We start from the raw sequence: 22,190 nt of genomic DNA, 5'->3' as shown, positions 1-22,190 counted from the left end.
ATATCTCCAATGGGCATTCTATCTAGAGTCTGAATGAGGTGGAGGTGGGGCTGTTGTGCCAGAACCCTGGACTGCCGCCTTAGAAATGAGGCCGTTTGCTGCATATTTAGTTAAACAGAAGAGATCAAAATGCTCTGAAATTGCCCATAGCCCTGGGCCACACAATGCTGGGCCTATCTGGGTAAGCACAAGGATCATCACGTTGTCCAGCTAGCTCCATTAACTTATGGCTGACCTGTAGCCTCCTGCATCTTGGATTTAGAAAACCAAGATCACATCAGCCCATTCCTGCTAAGTACTGCCTAACATGTCCCAACTCCATGCCAGGTGCTACAGGGTAAACAGGGGCAGCCTAGGTGTGACCTTGCCTTCAGAGAGCTCCTGGCCTACTTGCCTCCCTGGGTTTCAGCCAAAGCACATATCCCCTGGTGAAATTCCAAGCCCACAGAGATGATTTGGGGATTTTCTTCTGTGACTATAATGAGTAAGTTTGGCTGACTTCCCACACCATTCCACTGGAATTCCCCAATGCTGTGGAGGGGTCCTGGAATCCACAAGAGGGCAGCACTGGGACTAAGAGGATTCTCTTTATGGCCTCACTCCTGGGATAGATCTTAGAGGGTGGCAGGGGAGGGTCGTCAGCACAGCCCTCAGTAGCAACTCAGGGACATATGAGGCTGTCAGAGCCAACACTCCTCATCCATGCTCTAGTTGCTGAGTGCCACCCTCCACCCTGGCAAGCCTAACCTGCATCCTGCAGGGAGGGATACCATGAAGGAAGAGACAAGGCTCTACAGATTTCTGTGGAGATAGTGGATACCAGAAAGCTGGGGGATGGGGGACTTAGGTGTCTCTCTTTGCAGAGCACTCCCAAGGCTACCCAGCCCAAGTGTTAATATTGGGGTATCTCATGCCAGGGGCAGGGGTATGATGGTATGGCACCTTGTTCTCTTCCCAGATTTGTCTCAAAGTAGCAGCCATGCCCAGTGCTTTTCCAATTCCAGCTACCACACACTGGCGTGCGGGGGGCCTGCCACCAGCCAGGCCAGCACTCTGGACAGGAACAGCCCCACCAAGGTACCGGGCCCTTGACTCCCTAGCCCCTACCCACTGTCCTCCCAATGAGCCCTCACTTCTGCACTCCACCTGGAGGGTTCATGTGGAACCAACTGCCAAAACATTAAACACAGCCCTGTGATCCATGGGACATGTAAACACTGGGAAGTATTTAACAGGAAGCCAGCAGGTTATATGGAACCTACAAGTGCCATGTAACCAGCAGACATCATGTATAACCCACCCATAGCATCATTCTATAGGATATATACCCCCACACACCTGTGTGTAATGAACTGGTACCAAATCAGGTGATCATCACGTGGAGCCGTCTCTTCACATAAACCATGTAGGCACTTTTGCCATATAACATGTAATCAAAACACTACACCACCTACCACTATCACTACGGTGCCTCTCCACAGGATACATGTAACCAGCACCTTCGAGTGTAACTATTACTCAGGTACCCACCTGATGCTTATATCTGGCATTCACGTTATTGCCACATACCTACAACCATTTTTTTTTTTTTTTTTAAGATTTTATTTGAGAGCGAGAGAACCTATGAGCGAGGGTGGGGACAGGCAGGTGGAGAGCCAAGCAGGGAGCCCAATGTGGGGCCTAATCCCAAAAGCCTAGGATCATGACTTGAGCCAAAGGCAGATCCTGAACCAACTGAGCAACCCAGGTGCCCTTTACCTGCAACCATTTTTCTCAATCAGAACACACACGGAATATGAAACCCAAACATCAGCCATACCCAGTGTTCTCATGGACAGCAAGCCCTACGGGCCTTCCAGGACAGGTGTGCAGCACCCTGCACAGGGTCCTCCCTTTACAGCTCCCACCCAGCATAACCCTGGCTGATGGCAAGAGCTCCTCTTATAATCACAGGTTCTTGGGCGAGGATGTTTCAGCCCACATGTGGAGGGAGCCCCCTGGAGTGCCAGGACCCATACTTGGTAGAGCAGGGAGTTCAGAATTGTAGAAAAGCCTCAAGGACCACAAAGGTCTGACAGGCTTATGTTGCACACCTCCTGACACCACCTAAGCATGTGCACGTGTGCGCCCGCGCGCACACACACACACACACACACACCTGCACATGCATAAATACAATGGCGGGACTGTTAGGAGGGCAATCCCCAAGCTCCTGGCTTCCTGTAATATCCTTCCTGTGTTGAGAACATGGACAGAAGCAGTTTCCATATTCTAAGCCTCTGCCCTAGAGTTCTGGGAATCCTTTCTCCCTGTCTGGCCCACAGACCCTTGGCAGTGCAGCCTGGACCCCTTAACAATAACATAGACACCGTACAACCCCAAGGGCAACCACTGTCAAGTTAGCACCCCAAGACTACTTTCTTCTACTTGTTCTCAGCCTCAGTTTTCCTAGGAAATGGCAGTGCTGGATTCAGGGTGCCTTGAGGCCCCAGTGCAAAGTCTGTGGCCATCATCCCCATAGCTTTGGCCCCTCTTCCCATATATCTTCTCAGCTCAGCTTAGCTTCAGCTTTAGGCTTATCTGAGGAGCCAGAAGCTCAGGGAAGGGAATCTAGATTTTCCTAGTAGGAGGCTCTTGATTAACTAGAGCCACATTATCAAGACTGCAGCAGGTTAGAGGGAAACAATGCCAAGGACGAGGCTTTCCCTTGCTGACACAAAAGGGAGACACACACAGGCCAGGTCAGGTAGCAGAGGTGACAGTGATGTTGCAAACAGCCTCAGCACCTCCCTCTGTGCTGGAGATGGACTCATGTTGCATCTGAGACACTGCCAGAGCCTGTTCTACAGCTCAACCCCACCTGGCTGACCTACTTCCCCTGGCAGAGCCAACCAGCTAGGCTCAGGCCATTTCTTGGCTATTGGGCTGCCCTGCACTACTTTGTCCCAAGGTCTGGAAACCCTACAGGTTCAGCCAGAGAGCTCAGAATGGGGTAGATTCTGCTCCCTGATCTGTCGTCATGCCAAGGTCCACCTAGCTCTTCCTTTTCCTCAATGATCTAAAATGGAGGTGGGGCATGATCATCGTAAGTGTGCTGGGCAAAATGTGAAGGCTGGGCAGGGGCACCTTGGGAGCAAAGGGATTAACTTGCTCTCCTACTCTCCAAACAGCTCAGTAACAAGTCCCTTGACAGAGACACAGCAGGCTGGACCCCCTACAGCTTTGTGAACGTGTTAGGTCAGTAGTGGTTTGAGTCTGGTCTCCTACCATCATGCCCACCTAGTCTCCTTTTTCAGCCCACACTGAAGAGGGCCCTGTTCTAGCTCCAAGGGAGGTTAGTAGATGAATCCTGAGCATGGGTTCCCCCAGGGAGAAGGGGTATGGGGAGGAAACCTAAGTCCTTGTTTCAGTTCTCATAAGCAAATGAAGCCCAGGATGCCCTTCCATTTCTATTAGGGGAGAGGGTGGCTATGACCCAGGGACCACAAAGAGGAAACAGCTAGGGCCTGGATATGGGGCTTCCAGATGCAGGCAAAAAATGTATTCACTGTCTAGGAAAGGGGCTCTTGCCTGAGCCAGGCCCTGCCAAGGTACTCCCTTCCAAGGGCTTCTTTCCTTTGTCCCACTGCCCTAGTGGGCACCAAATTCGGGGGGTGAGAGGTGGGGGTGAGGGAGGAAAGGTAGATGGCCTCAACTTTAACTGATCCCCCTGGCCCTAGCCCCTTTGGATATTATACACAGGGGCCCTAATTCCTTCTAGCTTATCCTACCCTGACCCTCACCCCTTCCATTACCCTACCACCACCCCTCGCCATACCAGGGCCCTGGGAATAATGGCTCCTCCCTGTCATTCCTCTCACTAGACTCCCATTTCCAGATCAGTGCCCTGGAGGCCAGGTACCCGCCCGAGGACTTCTACATTGAACTTAGACACCTCAGCCGCCCCGCTGAGCCACACTCACCAGGTCAGACCCAGCACCTGCCCTACTCCTTCCTGCCCCTTGACTCACCCCCATGGTCCCAGACCTCTCCCTATTGAGCCCTCCTCCTCTCAACATGGTTAGTCTACAAGCCCAATCGCCTATCTAAAGGAAGCTTGCCTCGATTCATCCCCCTTCTGCTCCCATTGTGGTCAGTGGATGTGGACAAACTGCTATTAAATGAAAGGAACACAACATAACTGTACGTCCTATAGGCCACAGAATATAACCCCAAACCACTGAGAAATGACTTGAGGGTGGGAACACCTTTGGGGCTCTCTGGACCCTGTGGGTGTGGATGACAAGCCCGATGTCCCCCAGAGAGACCTCAAACCCACCTCTGGCTCAGGTCAAGCTCTCCCAGATCATAGGGTAGGGTTGTCAAGCAGGGATCTGGAGAGGCTAGGGAAGGATGTGTCAACCAACATCCTATCTGTTCTGTATTAGGCTCACGCTAGTGGGTTGAGAAAGATGAAAAAAGGAGACTTGCAAAGTCAGTCCTGCTGTGGGAGGATGTGGAGTTATAGAAATAGATGCTATAGGAGTAAGCATGGTGAATCAACAGAGAACGCAGCTCCCCCTACGAAGTGGCCTCGCTAAGGCAGCGCCTTAAGTATACTGGACAACCCTCAGGCTCTAGCTCATTTCTAGAGCTCAAGGAAATGCAGCTCTGCCAACTTCTGCAGGCCCCTAGGTGCAGTAGCACTCAGAAGTATGAAGGTTCTGGATTTATCTGTGCATTGAGCAGTTATGGGCTGCAAAGACCCTGAGTCTGTACCTAGGAGGCTGTGCTCTTGGCTGCGGTTCTCCTGAGCCATGTCTAGGTCTTTCAATAACCCCACCATATACAACCCTCCCAACCCCCTGTCACCACCCCCTCCCAACGCTGCATCTCTTTCACAAGGGAGCATCCTCTGGGCTCAGCCCAGATTTCTCCCTGCTTTCTAGATGTACAGTCTAGAGTGTAGCCAGAGCCACCACATGCTATCATGCTATTTTGCCTTACACTAAGGCAGGCTGGTGGCCAATGGGAAAGAATACTTAGGGAGATCTAGGTTGTAGTTTTATTTAGTGTCAGATAAGTCACTGTCCCTCTGTTTCCTATTCTAAAAAAAAGGAAAGTTAACAGTCTAGTCTCAGGAAGGATGAAGAAAGCCCTTGTCTAGTATAAAGGGCTGAACTGATGCCAGGGATACAGCTTGCTAGTCATGTTTCTGAAGGGCACAGGTACCTATAGACCTTTTAGAAGAATAGCAAACTAGAGGAAAACTTGGTTTGGTTCTGCTCTATCACTCAGTAGTGTATGGAAGGCAGGCAAATAAGAATAGATTCCTATAACTTCAATTTAGGAACTCTGTGGAGGAGGTATGGTATGGGGATGTATCTAAACAGCAGCAGGTTGACCTTCAGCGTCCAAAACGGGGGGACAGGAGGGGGGGGGGTCAAATGTAGTCACATTGTATTTTAGTAATTACTTGCTGCATGCCTTGCCTGGTAGTGTGTCCTCAGTTAAAAGCTGGGGAAAAAGAAAAGGACTCTGAGCCAAGGTCATTACAGACTCAACCTAAAAATGCCAGACAGCTTCTTTTCTGGTATCACCAGCAGCAAAGAACCTGAGCTTGGTCCCTAAAGTTTTATGTCCTGCCTCCTTAGCATAGCTAAGGACCATGCATTGTAGGAGCTGGAAAAATTTTGACAGCCAAAAGGGAGAAAAATCCTTCAGACTGAAAATACTAGTAATACTTTTCAAAGACAATTCTCAATTACATACAAATGGTCCACCTCCAAAAATGGGTAACCAAGAGAGCAGTCTATGGATGGAAAGAACTACATTCTGAAAAGATGACTAAATCAAGAATCTCAGCCAACTATCCACCTCCCTCCCTGGCTCTACTCAGTTGACTTCAGATCCAGGAGAGGAGGCAGGACCAGAGCTGAGAGGTAAGAAACAGTCTTCAATCCCATTCCAAGATCCAACAGAACTGGGATTTGGAATGTCATACCCCATCCCCAAGCTAAGAAAGGGCTCGGATTCATTCCTCATCCTATACTTCTGGAGCTTGAAACTTCACCTATAGCGACTTCAGGTGGCATCAGAACTGCCTTTGATCACGTCACTGAAGACCTTGCCCTCATAGTTAAGGTTAAAGAGGAAAAGGAGGGGGGGGCTACATATGCCAGGGGGTGCTGTAGCTCACCACTAATGCTTCTGAGCCCTGTAGGAATTCCTGCATCGTCAAAATGATTTAGAGTAGATTAAACCCAGAATATTCCTATATCACTAAAGAACTAATTTTATGGGTAAGGGAGGGAAAGAAAGGCAAGAAAAAAATAAAGCAAAAACACAAGCAGTCTAAGTAAATGTCACTCACTATTTTTCTCTCTTTATACTATTTTAACGCAGGTGCTTGTGGAATGGACAGACGTCAGAACACATACATTATGGACAAAGGCTTCAAAGGTAGAGTATCCAATCCTGACGTCCCATTAGAAAGGGCTTAGCAAGATAAAGAATACAGATCTGAAATGACCAGGAATTCTACCAGAGACACTGCGTACATCTCTTCCCTCACTCCCCCCAAAAAGTAAAAAGACCACAGGACCTGGGGCTGCTGGGTAGCTCTGCTCAGGAGGAGCAATCATAATAATAATGAATTTATATCTCAATTTAAGTTGCACCTGCTTAGCAAGCACTTGTGGGTTTTTTATAGACGCCAAATAAATGTCTTCGGAAATGTAGAATGTCATTACCCACCAATTAGTATGAGTTAAATTGATTATAAATTCTGAAATAAAGTCAATCTACCTGCCCCAGAGGCCTCCTGTCGTTGCGCTGGTGAGGACTGCCACCCTGCACCTGCTGGCTTTCTGGAGTACAAGAATGAAAATAATACCTAGTGCTAATACTTTATGGCAAGATCTCTGCCCCTGACAGCGAGGTCAGACCTAATCCCTAGCACATGGGAACTGCAACTGGATCATCCCTTCTAGAAAGTCTATGAGTGAAACCAAAGATGAAGGTCAGGTCCTGCCCTGGGCTTAGGCCCTACATTAAATAACAGAATATATGAAATAGGTAGCTTTGGAACTATGTCACTTATTACTCTGTCAAGTATTAACTGATCTTAGACTGGGAGCTCTCCAAGGCCTAGTTTCTCCATCTGCCAAGTTGGGACAATTATGCCTATCTATTGTCTAGTAGGGTTATTGTGAATATCCAATAAAAATCACAGATGGGAAGATTTTGCATATTGTAAAAGGTTGTACTAATTTAATAGGGCTGTCCTTTTGTCTCTGAGGTCTATTTAGGAGTCTCAGCCATACAGAAAGAGATGACTGACAGCAAAGATCCCAGTGGGTATCAGAGATCTAGCTGCGCACCAGAATCACCTGGAAAGCTTATTAAACTTACAGATGTCCACACCCTATCCTCCCAAGACTCTGAAGCAGTATATATAGGGTGGAGTCCTGGAATCTGCATTTGTAATAAGTACTTCAGTAACACCCAACTAACACTTAGGAACCACTGGTCTAGACTGACCCAGATTTCCTGTATTACTCTGCTGGTCTTTCAGACTTAGCCTTAGTTATACCGGAAATAACCATTTCCTAAACCAAGGAGAGCTAGTCATCTACAGCCCTTGGTGGAGTGGTTAACAGAAGTGGGGTGAGCTAGAGGTGGGTTGTTCTGAGCAAGAGAGCAAGAAGGGCAAGTCTCCATGAACACAATAGGATGTGCACAGCCCCAAGAGAACAATCTGAGAACAGGAGGTCACCCCTAGGCTTCTGGTCAAAGGACATTACTCCATTGGAAGCATCAATTCTGGCCATTTTCTGCATATTGACTTAAATCTTCCAAATGGAGGCAAACACCAAAACAGTAATGAAGAGAAAACCAGAAAAGAAAGCTTTACTGTTATCACTGTGACGTGAGACCTCAGTTTCTTTCTCAAAGAGGTACGGGAACTGGGTAGAAAAATCTGTTAAGAGACTTTCCAGCTCTGAAAATATGCATGACTCAAGCATGGATAAGTTCAGACAGGCCCAATCACCTCAATAAATGAGCACACGACCTTCCTATGCACTTTGTTGTCCTGTGCATTGTGATTAGGGTAACTGCTTTCAGACTTGAAACCATAAATGTAAAACTAAGGAGGGCAGTGTCTCTGCCTCAGCGTCATTCATTCCTGTTTTGTGGGATCATGTAGCTGAACCTGTAAGTGCAGAGAAGGCCAGATTCTGCAGCCAGATTTTGTTTCACCACTCTGGCTATCATCCTTAAAATTAGAGAGAAAAGAAGCTACAGGTAAATGTGCCAACAGGTGTTGGGAACCAACACATCAGAACAAGAGAATTCAAGAAGAGGAAAATGAAATGTCAGTTTGGAACTTTACAGAAATATTTACCAAAGACATGGAATAAACACCACTAGCTGGCCAAACTCCCAAATAAACATTTAATAAACTAGTCTGTACCAGGAATGAAATTATTTCCTAAAACTACTGGGCCAACCCAAATGAAAACCATTAAGAGTGAAGAGCCTGAGTGTTCTCTGAATCAATGAGCAAGCTCTTGGATTCTAGTCCTACTTCTTACTGTGTGGCACTGACTAGGTAACACTTATTTTCTGCATGTTGGTTTCTAAGTCTGTTAGAAGGATGGCTTTGTACTAGCACCGTCTCTAAGGCCCCTTCCGGGTCTTAATTCAGCCAATGTTCCTTCTTGCCTTTCTAACTTACTTTAGACCTCTGCTCATGGTCATCCTGGAGTTGCATGGCACCACACACTTCTGTGCTAACTCCATTTTACCTCTAAATACCTGTCCATCTCTCCTTCTCCCCTGCAACACAATGATACTATAACAAAATGTCTTATGTTCAATTCCTTGTCTGCCAGGCATTTCAAAGTGCTACAGAAAAAATTCTCTCTGGTACTCTCCCGATAACCTTTATGATCCTAAAATCCTGAATCCCAATATTGCTGCCACAAGGAAGCCACCCGTATGCTTTTTGCTAATCCAGCCTCCATGTCTTTCCTTGCAATAACTGTGGGTTCCAAGATAGTTAGGAGTCCAGTGACATTCAGAAAACTTTTTTTTAGCCAGTGTGGTTCTCCTTCTGACTATGAAATCTCCCTTTTCCTCTCCCCATATTCTTGTCTCTCAATGAAAAGAAGATTGCTAACCTAGGGTCCAGGAAAAAAGACAGCGTGGCTTTCTAATAATAGTCATTGGCTGAGAAGAAACAGATGTTCAATGCCTGGGTTTTCCCCAAGAGTGAAATATTGACTTTACCTAGATGTTCTTGTGATCCTAAAAGCCTTAATAAGTTCAGATCCCACTCAGCAGGCGGCCTTGCAAAGTCATTTCCCCTCTCTAGATTTGCTGCTTCCTTTATAAAATGAAGATGTTTAGGCTCATTACCAAGGCCCCTCCTGCATCTAATGGTGTAAGGCTGTGATTTGGGAGGAGGAGGAACTAGAAGAGGCATTATAAAGCCAAGCCTTCAGTCCTGATGCTACTAATTACAGGCCTTGGAGGAGTGACTCTCCAAAGCTTAGGTAGCCTTGGTTGACGCTTCCCCTTTCCTTGCAAAATGCCTTAAGTGCAGGGACTGACTGGTAGGGTGAGGCTATAAAAGGATGAGGAAGTGTCTTAGAGAGGTTGCTCGCTCTTTCCCTTACCCCACCCTCCCTGAGGGCAGGCAGGTAGATGACTCAGCTGGAGAGAATGGCTTTCTAAAGTGTAAGTTTTCCAGCTAGACTTGCCCTTTCCTTCCTCCAGTCCCCAGAAATAGAATCCAGATTATTCCATAATCCAACACCCTCTCCCCCTCCTGACCACCTCAATCCACACATACAGTTCTCCAGCCTTTCTCTCCCTCTGGCCCCTTTATGAAAGGTACAGCTTCTGCCTGAAACAAAAACCCTCCTCCAACCCCAACTTCTCTTTTATCTACTTAGGTGCATCCCCTGCTGCACAGCAAACTATTGGCAGCAGTCTCCTTTATCTGCAGTTTCTCTTTCCTCAGTTTCGGTTACCCAGTAGTCACAATCAAAGTCAATAGTGGCCTGTCACAATGCCTACCCCTAGGTTATTCACCTCATTTCAGGATCTTACATCATCACAAGAAGGGTAGTATAGTACAATAAAATCTTCTGGGAGACCCTATTCATACAATATCTATTACATTATATTGTTATAATTGTTCTATTAGTTATTATGGTTAATCTTTTACTGTGCTAAAGTTTATAAGTTAAGCAGGTATGTACGTACAGGTATGTACGCATAGAAAAAACAATATATAGAGGGTTCAGTACTATCTATGGTTTCAGGCATCCATTGGGGGTCTTGGAAAGTATCCCAGAGGACTGATGGGGTGGGAGGAAATAGGGAGACCGCTGTATACCCCCAAACTTGAAGGCAGCTTTGACTTTTCTGGTGGAAATGAGAAGAGAGGCACTACTGGCTGACTGAGGCTCTGTTAGGCTTTGAGCCACAGCTTCAAGACTCTCCCATTGCCAGAAATCAATCATGGGATAACCACAAAAAGGTAGAGCTTGGCCTTTCTCTCTCAGTAGGGAGGGCTTGGCCTCAGTGACAGAGAAGGTATTCCTTGTTGGGGGGTAAAGTGAAGCTATTGCAGCTATGGTTTGTATTTAGTGATCTAGAACAGGAGCACAGGTAACAAGATCCAAGGGGAAAACCCCATAATTGGATACCAGAGAAGACAGGTTGAGCCTTAACTACTTTAGGCAAACTTTATGAGCTTCAATATCCTCATTTCTAAAGTAGTAATCATAGTCCTTCCTGCCCAGCCCTCTTCACAGATGTAACAAGTTTCAAAGGACCTAACCAGAGTGAAGATACTAGCATAAGGGCTACGTTTTCTATCACTATTCTTCAAGTTTTAGAAAACATGCAGCTAAGCTAGCCACCACAAAGTAAAGCTAGCCTGGGTAGGGAAGAGAAGAGGGGTTTTAGGACTTTTCACTTAGAAGATGACAGACTCACCTTAAGCAGTTCTAGTCCACAGCTTCCAAACCAGCAGCTCAGCTCATCCTGCCTTACTCCCTGGCTGCCAAGTTCACAGAACCTAAAGTGGAACAGATGGCCCATGCTGGGGTTCCTGGACATGACCCCAGCCCCTCGTACTAAGAAATAAAGTACTCGCTAAAAGCAACTTCATATGGCTCTGGGCAGACTGTAGCCCAGAACTCCTATCCCCCTTTCCTTATGAGAGTGTCATCAGCAGCTGAGCCTGCTCACTATCCAGCAAGAATGTTTTCTCCTACCCCTCTCTAGGGTTCTATGCTAGAAAGAGTCTACCACCTCAGATGGGACCAAGGCCAACACCTCTCTCTACCTGTAGGCCAGGATGAGATGGGAAATGCTCTGAGCATGGTTGTGGAGCTCACCCTACTACTGATGAGCAGTGTGACCCTGTGGAGGTCACTTCCTCATGCCAAGCCTTGGTTTCCTCATAAGCAGTAAAAGTGAAGGAAAGAATAATTACTGCTCTAGCTACATAACAGGAATAAGGAATGTCTCAATGAACTAACGGGTAAATGTATTTTTGTACAAGATTGAGGAAATGTTACCTACTGAAACAAACATCAGTAACCTTATATCCAGAAAAGTAAATCCCCTCATCCCCTCTCCCAACCAGTCACCTGTTATGGGAGAAAAGACTATTAGTGGTGGCACACAACTCAACTTCTGGCCACATGGAGAGTTCTGCTCTTCCAGGATCTAGTGCCCCCTTGAGTTACAATGATCACTTTATTATTATTGTTTTTATTTATTAATTTCACAAGCTGGAAGCAGAGAGCATGTGATGGTTCTAGTGGAAGACTCCAAGAATTTCACCATCTGCTACCACTTAAAAGAGAAATTTAGAGCTGAGAAATGCAGAAATTTAAAGAAATTTAGACCCCTGAAGACCACTCATTACTGTTAAGCCCCCTACAACTCCATGCTTAGTTCTAGAACCCCTGGCTGGCAGATGGTCACAAAGAATGAGGGCCAGAGTTTCCAGATTAGAGAGAATCTGATGCTTTTTCCAGGCAAGTCTTGCCTGACTTGGAATGATCTACAAGAGGCAGTAATCTTCCCAAAAGGGGAAAATGACAGAGGTTGAAGGGGCATGAGGCTCCCCTTCCTGTGACTCCCAGTCTCTCTCTCTCTCGCTCTCTCTCACACACACACACACACACACACACACACACACACACACACACAGAGTTTCTTCCTCCAGTGAGCTCCAGTTACCTTGCCTCATATTTGGAAACTAGTCTGCATCCTTTTGTATTCTAACATACCCTGTAGTCTGGGGTGATGCACCTCAGGAGCAACAGGAGAGGAAGCATGAGTTCTCTTAGTATCAGAAAATGACACTACTAAAATGGGTTTCAGTTAACTTTCATAAGAACTCGGGGCATGTGACTTCAGAGGATACACTGGAAGACTTAAGAGAAAACAAGAACTTTCCAAAGGCTAGCCTGAGACTCAAGTGCTTTTTACACCTCTATTACACTTCGCTCTGCCCCATCTCTGATTGCAAGCTTCTCAAGAGCAGGGATGCGCCAAAGTTTGCTGCCTACAGGTTGCCAAGTTGCTGACACCTGTGCCAAAACACACACCTTCTTTTCAATCTAAGCTTCTTACTCATCAAAAAGAATTCCAAGGAAGAATGATACCACAGAACAAAGGCCAAGGAGTCCTGAGGCATGCATTCAAGTCTTGGCACTGCCATTTATGAGCTTATAGGACATTAGCTAAGCCACTTCATCTCTCTGGGCCTTCCTTCTATAAAATGTAAAGTATCAATTATCTTTGCAGGATTTTGGAAAAGTTAAATAGATGTGAAAGCACATTATGAGTATCCTGAATTAATCCCTTTCTGGTTCTATACCTAACTACTAAGAACAAAAATGTCCCTATCCCTCCAAAATCATAAGATGATTTAGGAAAAGAACTCTGCCTACTTGGAAAGCACTCTTCAACATATTTAAGAAGGAAACCTTGGATTATCATAGGCTTTTACAGCTCCAAGATTCTAAAGGCACATAAACTCCAATCTGTTTCTGGTATTGAAATTAAGTCTTGTGTTCCTGCATATCCTAAGAAATCTCTCTTGCTTTACAGATTACATGAAAGAATCCGTGTGCAGTTCTAGCACTTGTTCCTTGAATAGCAGTGAAAACCCTTACGCCACAATTAAGGACCCACCCATCCTCACCTGCAAGCTTCCAGAAAGCAGCTATGTAGAAATGAAGTCGCCTACGCACAGGGGGTCTCCGTATACAGATATGCCATCCTTGTCGACATCTAATAAAAATATATATGAAGTTGGTAGGTGTCTCAAATAAGTAACTTAGTGAAATCAGGGCAATAGTGCAACATCTGAAGTAAAAACACGCCCTCTCCACTCAACCTGTTTTGAAAACACACCCTTCTTTTGTTGCTTTTTAAGGAATCCAAGGTGAACGGTCTTTCCCAGGATTACCCTCCTCTCTCATGCAGAAAATCAAACTCTCTTGTCAACTCTGCTTTTAAAAAAATACCAGGACTAGTATGAAACAGAAATGCTGGGGGTGGGGAGTCAGTAGGGACATACTTCAACTGATTTTTTTTTAAACTGGGATTTGTATCAACAATCAGAAGAGACATTTGCAAGTTTCTAAATCACCATTTTCTACCTTCTCCCAGTTTCACTTATGGTTCCCTGGGCTTATTAAGACCGCTACCTCCACGATATTCCAAACCTCTTGGTTTTGACTAGAGCTTAAGATTCTGATAGTATACTCACTTAGGTTTTCCATTTCATGAGCAAGCCTCAATCCTAACCCTCATATATTTATCACAGATTTATAAATCCCTGGCTTCTCTCCCTACCAAGTTAAATAGAACTCTATTCCCCTGAACAAGGCAATCAAAGCTAATCTGTTCTCTGAACTCATTTTTCACTATATTCCTTAGAGCCCACAATCAGTGTGGTCCAAGAAGGCCGTGGTCATAACTCCAGCTATATCCAGAATCCATACGACCTACCTAGGAACAGCCATATTCCTGGTCATTATGACCTCCTCCCAGTAAGACAAAGCCCTGCCAATGGGCCCTCCCAGGACAAGCAGTCTTAAGAGAGAAAAGCCTCTCTTGCAATGTGCTCTGCTGAATATTCTGACTCTGAAAGAAGACAATCCCTTGACTTCAAATACTGACTCCAGCTGCGTATTAGTTATAACTTTCACCTGGAACTAAAGAAGAGCTTCCAAGTGGGACTGGGGTAATTGTTCAAATGGTCTGTTCACCAAGGCAAATCCTATCACCCACCCACACCCAACCCCAAATGCCTAGGGTTACATGATCTTTTAAAACATTTAAGATACAGCTACTCATCAACATCAGCTAAATATATATATTGATATACTTAATTCTCTGAAATGTGATGCTCAGAAAGCATACAGTGTAGGTTTCACAAACCTTCCTGGGGGAAAAGAGAACTGGGAGGGGAAAAGATTAAAGCTCCTGAAATGTATGTGTACTTTTGGTTGCTTTTACCATCAGTATCTGTTTTATTACCTAAAATAAATAGCACACAGACACAAACTGTGCTAATATCAATCCGAAAATACCTTTACATCTGTACCTTTACATCTACTCTGTCAAATCATAACAGCCAAGATTACAGTATACAGTCTAACATCTTCAATTTTTAAAAGTAAAACTTTAATAAATACAAATTAACTTTCCCTCTTCTGCCGTTCGTGATAGTAGGAGGGAAAGAAGTTTCCAAAGTGCAGCAGCCTCTTTCAGGCTACAAGATTTCTAGGCCAGCTTTACCAAATCTTGCTGATTCAAGGTTTGAGAATATTGCCACATCAATCCCAGCCTAGTCACATCCCCTCAATCCATCCAACACCTGAGTCATTCCATGTGAATCAGAACTCTGAGATGATGCTTTAAGCAAGCAGACAGACTGGTAAGAAGTATCCCTAAAAACAGCTATTTGGACTCCTGAATTTATTTGGTTGGGCATTCCTTAACTTAGAAGAGTACTTGCTTTCAAGCATTTCTTCATTCATCTTGAGCCTGATGTAGCATAGAACCTACAAGTGTAGGGGAAATTAGACAAAAATGGATATAGCAAGTTTAATAAGGTGCTTAAAGTACATGATGCTTTTGGATGGAACTAAATGAAATCATCAGAAAGAATGGACTGTAATCAGTTGGTGTAACATGATGCAAAATTTACAGTCAACAGCAAATAAGGATATCAGGTACTACTACCTTAAAATCCCCACCTACTGAGATGGCCAAAAACATATTACAATGAGCTAAGGCTCCAGATCCCAGTATTCAAACGTGTCCATACCTTCCACTACTAATGAACACAGGTAAGCTGGGGCTCAGTTTAAGTCAAACTGGAGCCAACTCCCAAGCCCTAAAAAAGAGGACCTTCTCACAAGAATTAAAGACCAAAGGGCAAACTGAAGAAACTAATGGCTACCCCTATACCACTCCATTCTCTGATAACAACCAGCAAAAAATACTTCCAAAAAGGTATACAGAAGAGGAACTAACTCAAAGCTGGAACAGCTGCTACAGGAAGTGTGGGAGTCCTGAAGTCCTTGATACAACCTGGAACTCTGCCATGGAACTCATTAGTTTAAGCTATTACCAGCAAAAACAAGAAAATAAATAAATGAGTAAATCCCCCTCCCTCACTTCACTAAAGGCTTAAGCAAATCTTATCGTTAGGGGAAAATATAGAATACTTACATGAATGCTGCATGTGTGCATGGGAGCAAGTGATCAGCAATAGCAAATTTCTTTTCCACAAAAGCCTTATGAAATATAAATATTAGAAAATTCCTTTGTAGACCCAAGTAAATATTCCTCATACATATGTAGAAAGAAATAGAGATAGAGACTTACCTCAGTATTTCAGGGCAGCAAGTGCTCAATTATCTTTGTAGAGCAAGGATCAAAAAGCATAGTGAAGTCAGATCAGCCAGGAGAAACTTCATCTCAATCCCAGGCTTTATCTTCTTCCCCTACCCTGCATGTACAGTAACTACTGCCTGGCAAACTGCAAGCAAGCAGCATCACGCCAGTTTCAGGTGTCACCTCTTGTTTGCCAACTATCTTATGGGAAAAATTCAGCAAGAGGGAGCATAGTAGAACCACTAAAGCACGGGGTCAAGGATTTGAGTGTTACTTGCCCTCTCTCAGCAACTTTTTTCCTAATGTATTAAAAAGGGGGGAAGTAGAGAGAGGTAAGGAGCTCTAGCAATCCTTTGGCTCTAGCATTCTGTGACTTTAAAGAAATGTAATACAATTCAAATTAGGCAATACAGGGAGAAGGGCAAGGCAGAGGGTGTGATTCATCTGTGGTTGACAACAGCTGCTTTCACATAACTAAGAGTTACTGGTAAAAGACATTTCAATCTTACAGAGCAACTGTTAGGAACTTCTGTCTAGCGCTGTCACACATAGGTTCATGGTCAACCTAAATACGTGCACTGTGCATTTTATTGGCAACCTGCAAAGATCTGTTTATTTTACAGAAACCAGTTTTCACTCAAAGTGGTGTGCAGACAATTCAAATAAATAAAGAAAACACTATTATTGTACAATAGCATAAGTGAGACTATGAAATGGCAATACTTTTTTAAATAACCCAGATTTGTAATATATTTGTTCACTGTGCAGAGACCAACTGTACCTTGTACAAAATAAAATGAATTTCTCAAACTAATTTAAGAGGAATGCCTACTGATGTGTTGCACACCGAAATGTGTCTATAATCTACAACTCAGGTTTAAAAGGTAGAACTAAGCTACATGTTGTGTAAGTCACTTTAGGCAGCCAGATAAGTGAAAATTATCCCAATTGATGCTTGAAAATAAAGTGAACAAGTTCTATCATATTTATAATGAGTCTCTTCGTTTAAAATAATGAATGGGAACAACATATTCTTATTCGTGTCCAAAAATTATTGAAAAATCTTGTACACATGAAATACTCAAATAGAAAATTTCTCTGCTTTCACAAAGATTTAAACTCAAAGGCAACTATAACAGCCTGTGCTCAGCTCCAGAGGCACAAAGGTACTTCTATGGGATGGAATAAAAGCAAGTGTAAGGGCCACCTAATTTGCATAAGTGCAATGAATAGGTTTCTACTAGTAGAAGTTATCATGCAGTAACATTACTGTGGGTGCATGTTTTAGGACCTTTTAAAAAATTACTCTGTGACCTAACTGGTAAAGCAGCAGGATTAATTTTAGTAATTTGCTAATTTAGTAATTAGTAAAACATGGATGCTAAAAAATAGTTTACTGAATTCTTTCAAAAGTAGGTTTAAATTTTTTCCTTCATACTTTCAAAGTTTGTACATAATCCTATTTATTTATTTATTTATTTATTTATTTATTTATTTATTTTCATAATCCTATTTAAGTCAACCTAAGCCTTTCAACTTGTCAGTTCACAAGGCTTATTACATGACACTCAAAAGTTATTCCCAATGTTTAACCAAGAATTAATACATTTTTGTTAGAGACTGTGACTCATTCAGAAATGGTCTAAGATAATTCTCAAGGGCTGGAGCTTGCTGTCTCCGTGAAAGACAAAACATGACCAAGAGTTATAAGGCTAAAAAGGTATTTACTGAGAACAGTGGTATTATATTACGACTCATGAGACTCGGAATACTACCCGATACCATAAATGATAACCAAAGGCTGCAGGTTTATGCACTCAACACAGAAGATTCAAGAATGATACATTCTATGAGCCATTCATCTAACCAGAAGGAAGGCAGAAGAGGCCCATTTAATCAGTATGTAACAACAGAAGATGGAAAAAACTTTCTCAGCAGGGACACGGATACACAGGGATTCATTATATGGTCATTTGTACTTCTGTACAATTATTATGTAGCACTTACTTAATCATAATTTTATATAACTTTTAATTAAAACATTTTTTAGCCTTAATGGTAATTCTCAGACTATAGCTCCCCAAGCTAAACTAGAATGAATCCTAGGATTAGCCCCCTCACTCTTTTAGATGTTCCTTATTGTTCTGACATGGAATAGTAGGGGGAATAGATGTTAGGAATGTAAATATGATTAAAACACATTCCCATGCTATGGATCTTACTACTTAGCAATTACAAAAGGGCAGAGATAAATGCAGGGCCCTAGTGATTAGCAGGATACTATTGTAGATTCTTTTCCCTGAAAAGAAAGAAAGAGTGGCAGTCCAATCCAAACCCATAAAAGGTGGAAGCTCTAGTCTATTGTGACAGATTGTCAGATTCCCTCAATTTTAGCTTCTACCTCCCAAGTCACTGTCTAGCCCAGTACATGGCCCTCCAGAGCCTTGGGGAGGAGAAAGCACAAGGACTTGAGGTCTTAGAAAATACTGCTATTTAGGCATCCACTTAAATGTAAACCAGAACCAGTAATTGATGGTCCTAATAGATTCTGCTTATCAAAGAGAGCCTGCAGAAATAGTGTTGCTTCCTGGGGCTTTCCAGACTGTCCCATTTCAGGCATGACTTTCTATAATATACTTAGGGCCATATAATGAAATGCTCCGGCAGAGAGACTAGTACAGTGGTCAGCAACTTCTCAAAGACAAGACAAGGATCTGTACCACTTCCCTAGAGAGATTTGAGACAATGGTATGCTGAGACTGGAAGTTGTGAAGGGAAATAAATCTAAAAGCAATATACTTATTGTGATGGGGCAAATTAAGTTCCACTGACTCAAACACAGAAAAGGAATCCTACTGATTACTAATTTTCACTACCTTCACTAGTACTGGTAACAAAGTAGTTAACAGCAAATAAATAGGTCATCTGTGCTGGGACCTATCAATTCTATGCTGAATGATTGAATTCAGATGGTTAAGACTACTAAACAGCAAAATAATGTTTATATCATGTGTATTTTGCCACAAAAACCTATGTACTTGGATTTAATCACTGGTTCTCTTGGACAGCTAGCTTTGTGGACTACTCTACCTTCTTACAGATTCCTACAAGAGATAATAGTAAAAAATTAAACACAAAATGTTTTTAAAAGTTTTCTCTCTCAGACATGAATATATTTTAAAAGTATATATTAAAAGCCAGCAGAATCTTAACAGTAAAAGCCAAAACAAGCAGTTCTCAATTTACAGTTGACATATCAGCCCCTCAAGTGCTCTTCCCCCCTTAGGATATGATACTTTGATACATACTATTGAAAATGACAGTCATTTTGCAAATGTTCTGAAAGCTTTCATGTTATGGAATGGAGTTAACATGGAAATAATAACATTTTAATCATGTTATTATAAGACCAAAAACATTTTGCAAAGTGATTTTTTACTTATTTATTAAACTTGAGTTCAAATGTGTAATAATTTGGCTCTAGTACCTGAAGAGCTCATTCATAGAATTACTGAATTGGAGCTGGGATGAACTCCAGAAATAATCTAACCCATTTCCCCTCACTAACTGGAAGAAGGTGAGGCCTCAGGGGTAAAATGACTAAAAGAGCTGTGACTAGAATCCAAGTCTTTGTCACCCAGTCCACTACTCTATTAATACTTGCCACTTTCAGTCTTTAAAGCAAATAGTTTAGCATACTTTCTTATATATGCCTAGTATCAATGTCCCTTCAGACATTCTTTCTCTATACTCCAATTTTCAGTGAAATGGATGCTTCAATTAAAATTTCTTAGCCTATGATCTCATTTACAGAAGCTGTAATGACATTCTATATTACTTTATTGTTACCCTTGGCCTCCTATAGTTTGGGGAAATAAACCATTCTTTAAAACATTTGAATGACTGGGATACCTGGGTAGTTCAGCTGCTTAAGCGTCTGCCTTCAGCTCAGGTCACAATTCCAGGGTGGTGGGATCAAGCAAGCCCCAGGTCAGGCTCCTTCCTCAGTGAGCAGCCTGTTTCTCTCTCTCCCTCCGCAGCTCCCCCTGCTTGTGCTCTCTCACTCTTTCTCAAATAAATAAATAAAATCCTTAAATAAATAAAACATTTGAATGACAACTTTAGTTTATTTGGCATATCCTTTAGGTGAATGGAAAAAGTGACCTGTCAAATCCGAGAAAGGGCCTGGTATCAGTGCCAACCCAACCAAGATAACAAAACTCAGCCCTTCTCTTTTTAGCACTAGCCTATTATTCTTCCCATTAAAGCATGTAGTAGAAGAAGGTCCTTTCATGGTCTTGGTTTTTTTTTTCCCCCACACAGGAAATACATGCCATGCACAGTACTTATACATAATTCATATTTTGTTTTGAATTTTTTTCAGGCTGCTTAGTATGTTTGTAAGACATCAAATAACCAAGTTCTATTTTCTTCCCATGTTTAAAAAACAAAAACAAACAAAACTCCATAAATTGAAACCTAACAGTCTGGAATAAGTTCTTAATTATCAACCCAACCTTTGAATTATTCAGCTCCTGGTATTGGCTGTCTAAACAATTTTTTCTCTTTAAGGTACACAGAAGAAGTTATGACAACAATTCAAACCACTGAGAGCATTAGTATTTTGTAAATACAAATTACTGAAGACAAAATTAAGATGTTCATTTTCCCAATGATGAAATAAAAAGGACTAGTTCTGATGGGCAATCTAAAACTCAGAGGTTTAGATTTTCTGCAGAACCTTTCAGAACTTAAAAAGACCCCTGGTGTAAGTCACTAGCTAGCACCCCTTCTTAGAATTTAGCATACAATAATGCAATGGCTAAAGATAATTTACCCCTACAGAGTTATAATTACTATTAAAGAAAAATCATAAAAAGCACTTGAGACCAATGACATACAAGTTTAAATCAAGTCGAAATGGCTAACTGGCTTTTCAGAATAGGTTAAAAAACAATTCAAAGTTAAAATAACTGAAAAGCAGAGTCAAGCAGCAAAACACTTCTAAACTGCCTTGAGCCCTAAACTGTCATAATATTTTAAAACTTAATGTTTCTTACTGGAGACAATTTGTCTCCTGAGATACTACTCAGAATAAAGACACTGTTAAGCAATCAAAGACATTTTCTACTACTACTTAAAGGGTTCTTAGAATTCTCCTAAGATCCAACCATGCCCACAGCAACATTAAGTCTATACTTGATAAAAATTCAAAGTTATTCATTTTCAATTCACTACCTAGAGTTTCTTTCTCTTAAATAATTTTGTCAAAGATTTACTACCAATTTTGAGTAAATGCCTCTTCCTGGGTCTGGGGACAATGTAATATAGGAAAGTACAAAGATTACTTCCTTAATGTTTTTGGTGATATGTTTTCTAAGAAAAGCATAATTGAACCTTATGTCTAAAATCAAAGCTGAATTTACACAATGATGCCTCCAATTCAATGTTTATCTGTAATGCAAGGACCTATGCTCTTGCTGATCAGAATCAAATATTCCATGGCTATATCCAAAGCATCAAAAGAAAAATGTAATCTGACAACATAAAGAATAGTCCCCCTATAACTGTTTATTAGAATGTGAATATATTCCAAATCAATAACTAAAAAATAAAATAAAAATAAAAATAAATCAAGTTACAGAGCATGCATAAAATACAAAGTAGCGATTTACAAATAGATAATATTATCTTCATAACCAACCAATACTCTAAATAATAAATGGCTACAGAAGAAAACCAAAAAGAATGACCACAGCAATGCCTTCCGTGTGCCCCACACGTCATGAGCACTGCAAAAGACAGATTAACTATGAAACATAGTAATCTATGCAAGCCCACACACATACATTTTTATACTTGGGGGATATTCCACCATCCTGAATAGTATCAATTCAATCGACACAACTTTCAGAACACTGCAGAGTTAAGTGCTTAATATTATCCACAAGAAAGTAAAACTCAGTATTAGTGTGCACATTTCTAAAATGGGAAACTAGTTGCTCCACTGATTTCAATAATGTAGTGGGGGGATAAAGTAGTTCAGCTTTGAATAATGCCTAAATGCATTCTATTTAAACTCAAGGTACTACGTACTAAAAGAATACATGCCTTTAAGTGGTACAACTTGAGCAGAAATTAACCTCTCACTAAATTCTTTAGACATACTGAAACCAGATATTCAACTGGACTATATTCCACAATATGTTGCAAAACTCAAAAATCAGCATTGTCAAAATAATTATCCATGCCTGCTGATAGAG

General features: G+C 42.4%; 1 protein-coding gene across 5 annotated transcripts in view; it reads left to right on the top strand.

Moving 5' to 3' along the window:
* MEGF11 (multiple EGF like domains 11) overlaps positions 1 to 16,741 on the top strand; it is a 344,798-nt gene extending 328,057 nt beyond the window's left edge. Inside the window, exons 22-27 of one of the 5 annotated variants that reach the window (XM_038580759.1) lie at positions 959 to 1,077; positions 3,171 to 3,237; positions 3,864 to 3,965; positions 6,385 to 6,441; positions 13,126 to 13,332; positions 13,960 to 16,741. In XM_038580759.1, the coding sequence (XP_038436687.1) occupies positions 959 to 1,077; positions 3,171 to 3,237; positions 3,864 to 3,965; positions 6,385 to 6,441; positions 13,126 to 13,332; positions 13,960 to 14,120 (713 nt within the window). In that variant the 3' untranslated portion in view covers positions 14,121 to 16,741. Of the gene's footprint in view, positions 1 to 958; positions 1,078 to 3,170; positions 3,238 to 3,863; positions 3,966 to 6,384; positions 6,442 to 13,125; positions 13,333 to 13,959 lie in introns of those variants that run through there. The other 4 variants (XR_005381792.1, XM_038580761.1, XM_038580760.1 and 1 more) reach the window with 4 other exon arrangements.
* Positions 16,742 to 22,190: the final 5,449 nt, after the last annotated feature.

The sequence above is a fragment of the Canis lupus genome, chromosome 30 (assembly GCF_011100685.1).
Source record: "Canis lupus familiaris isolate Mischka breed German Shepherd chromosome 30, alternate assembly UU_Cfam_GSD_1.0, whole genome shotgun sequence".
Taxonomy (NCBI): domain Eukaryota; kingdom Metazoa; phylum Chordata; class Mammalia; order Carnivora; family Canidae; genus Canis; species Canis lupus.
The sequence above is the reverse complement of the archived record's forward strand: the minus strand, read 5'-3'. Positions and strand labels throughout refer to the sequence as shown.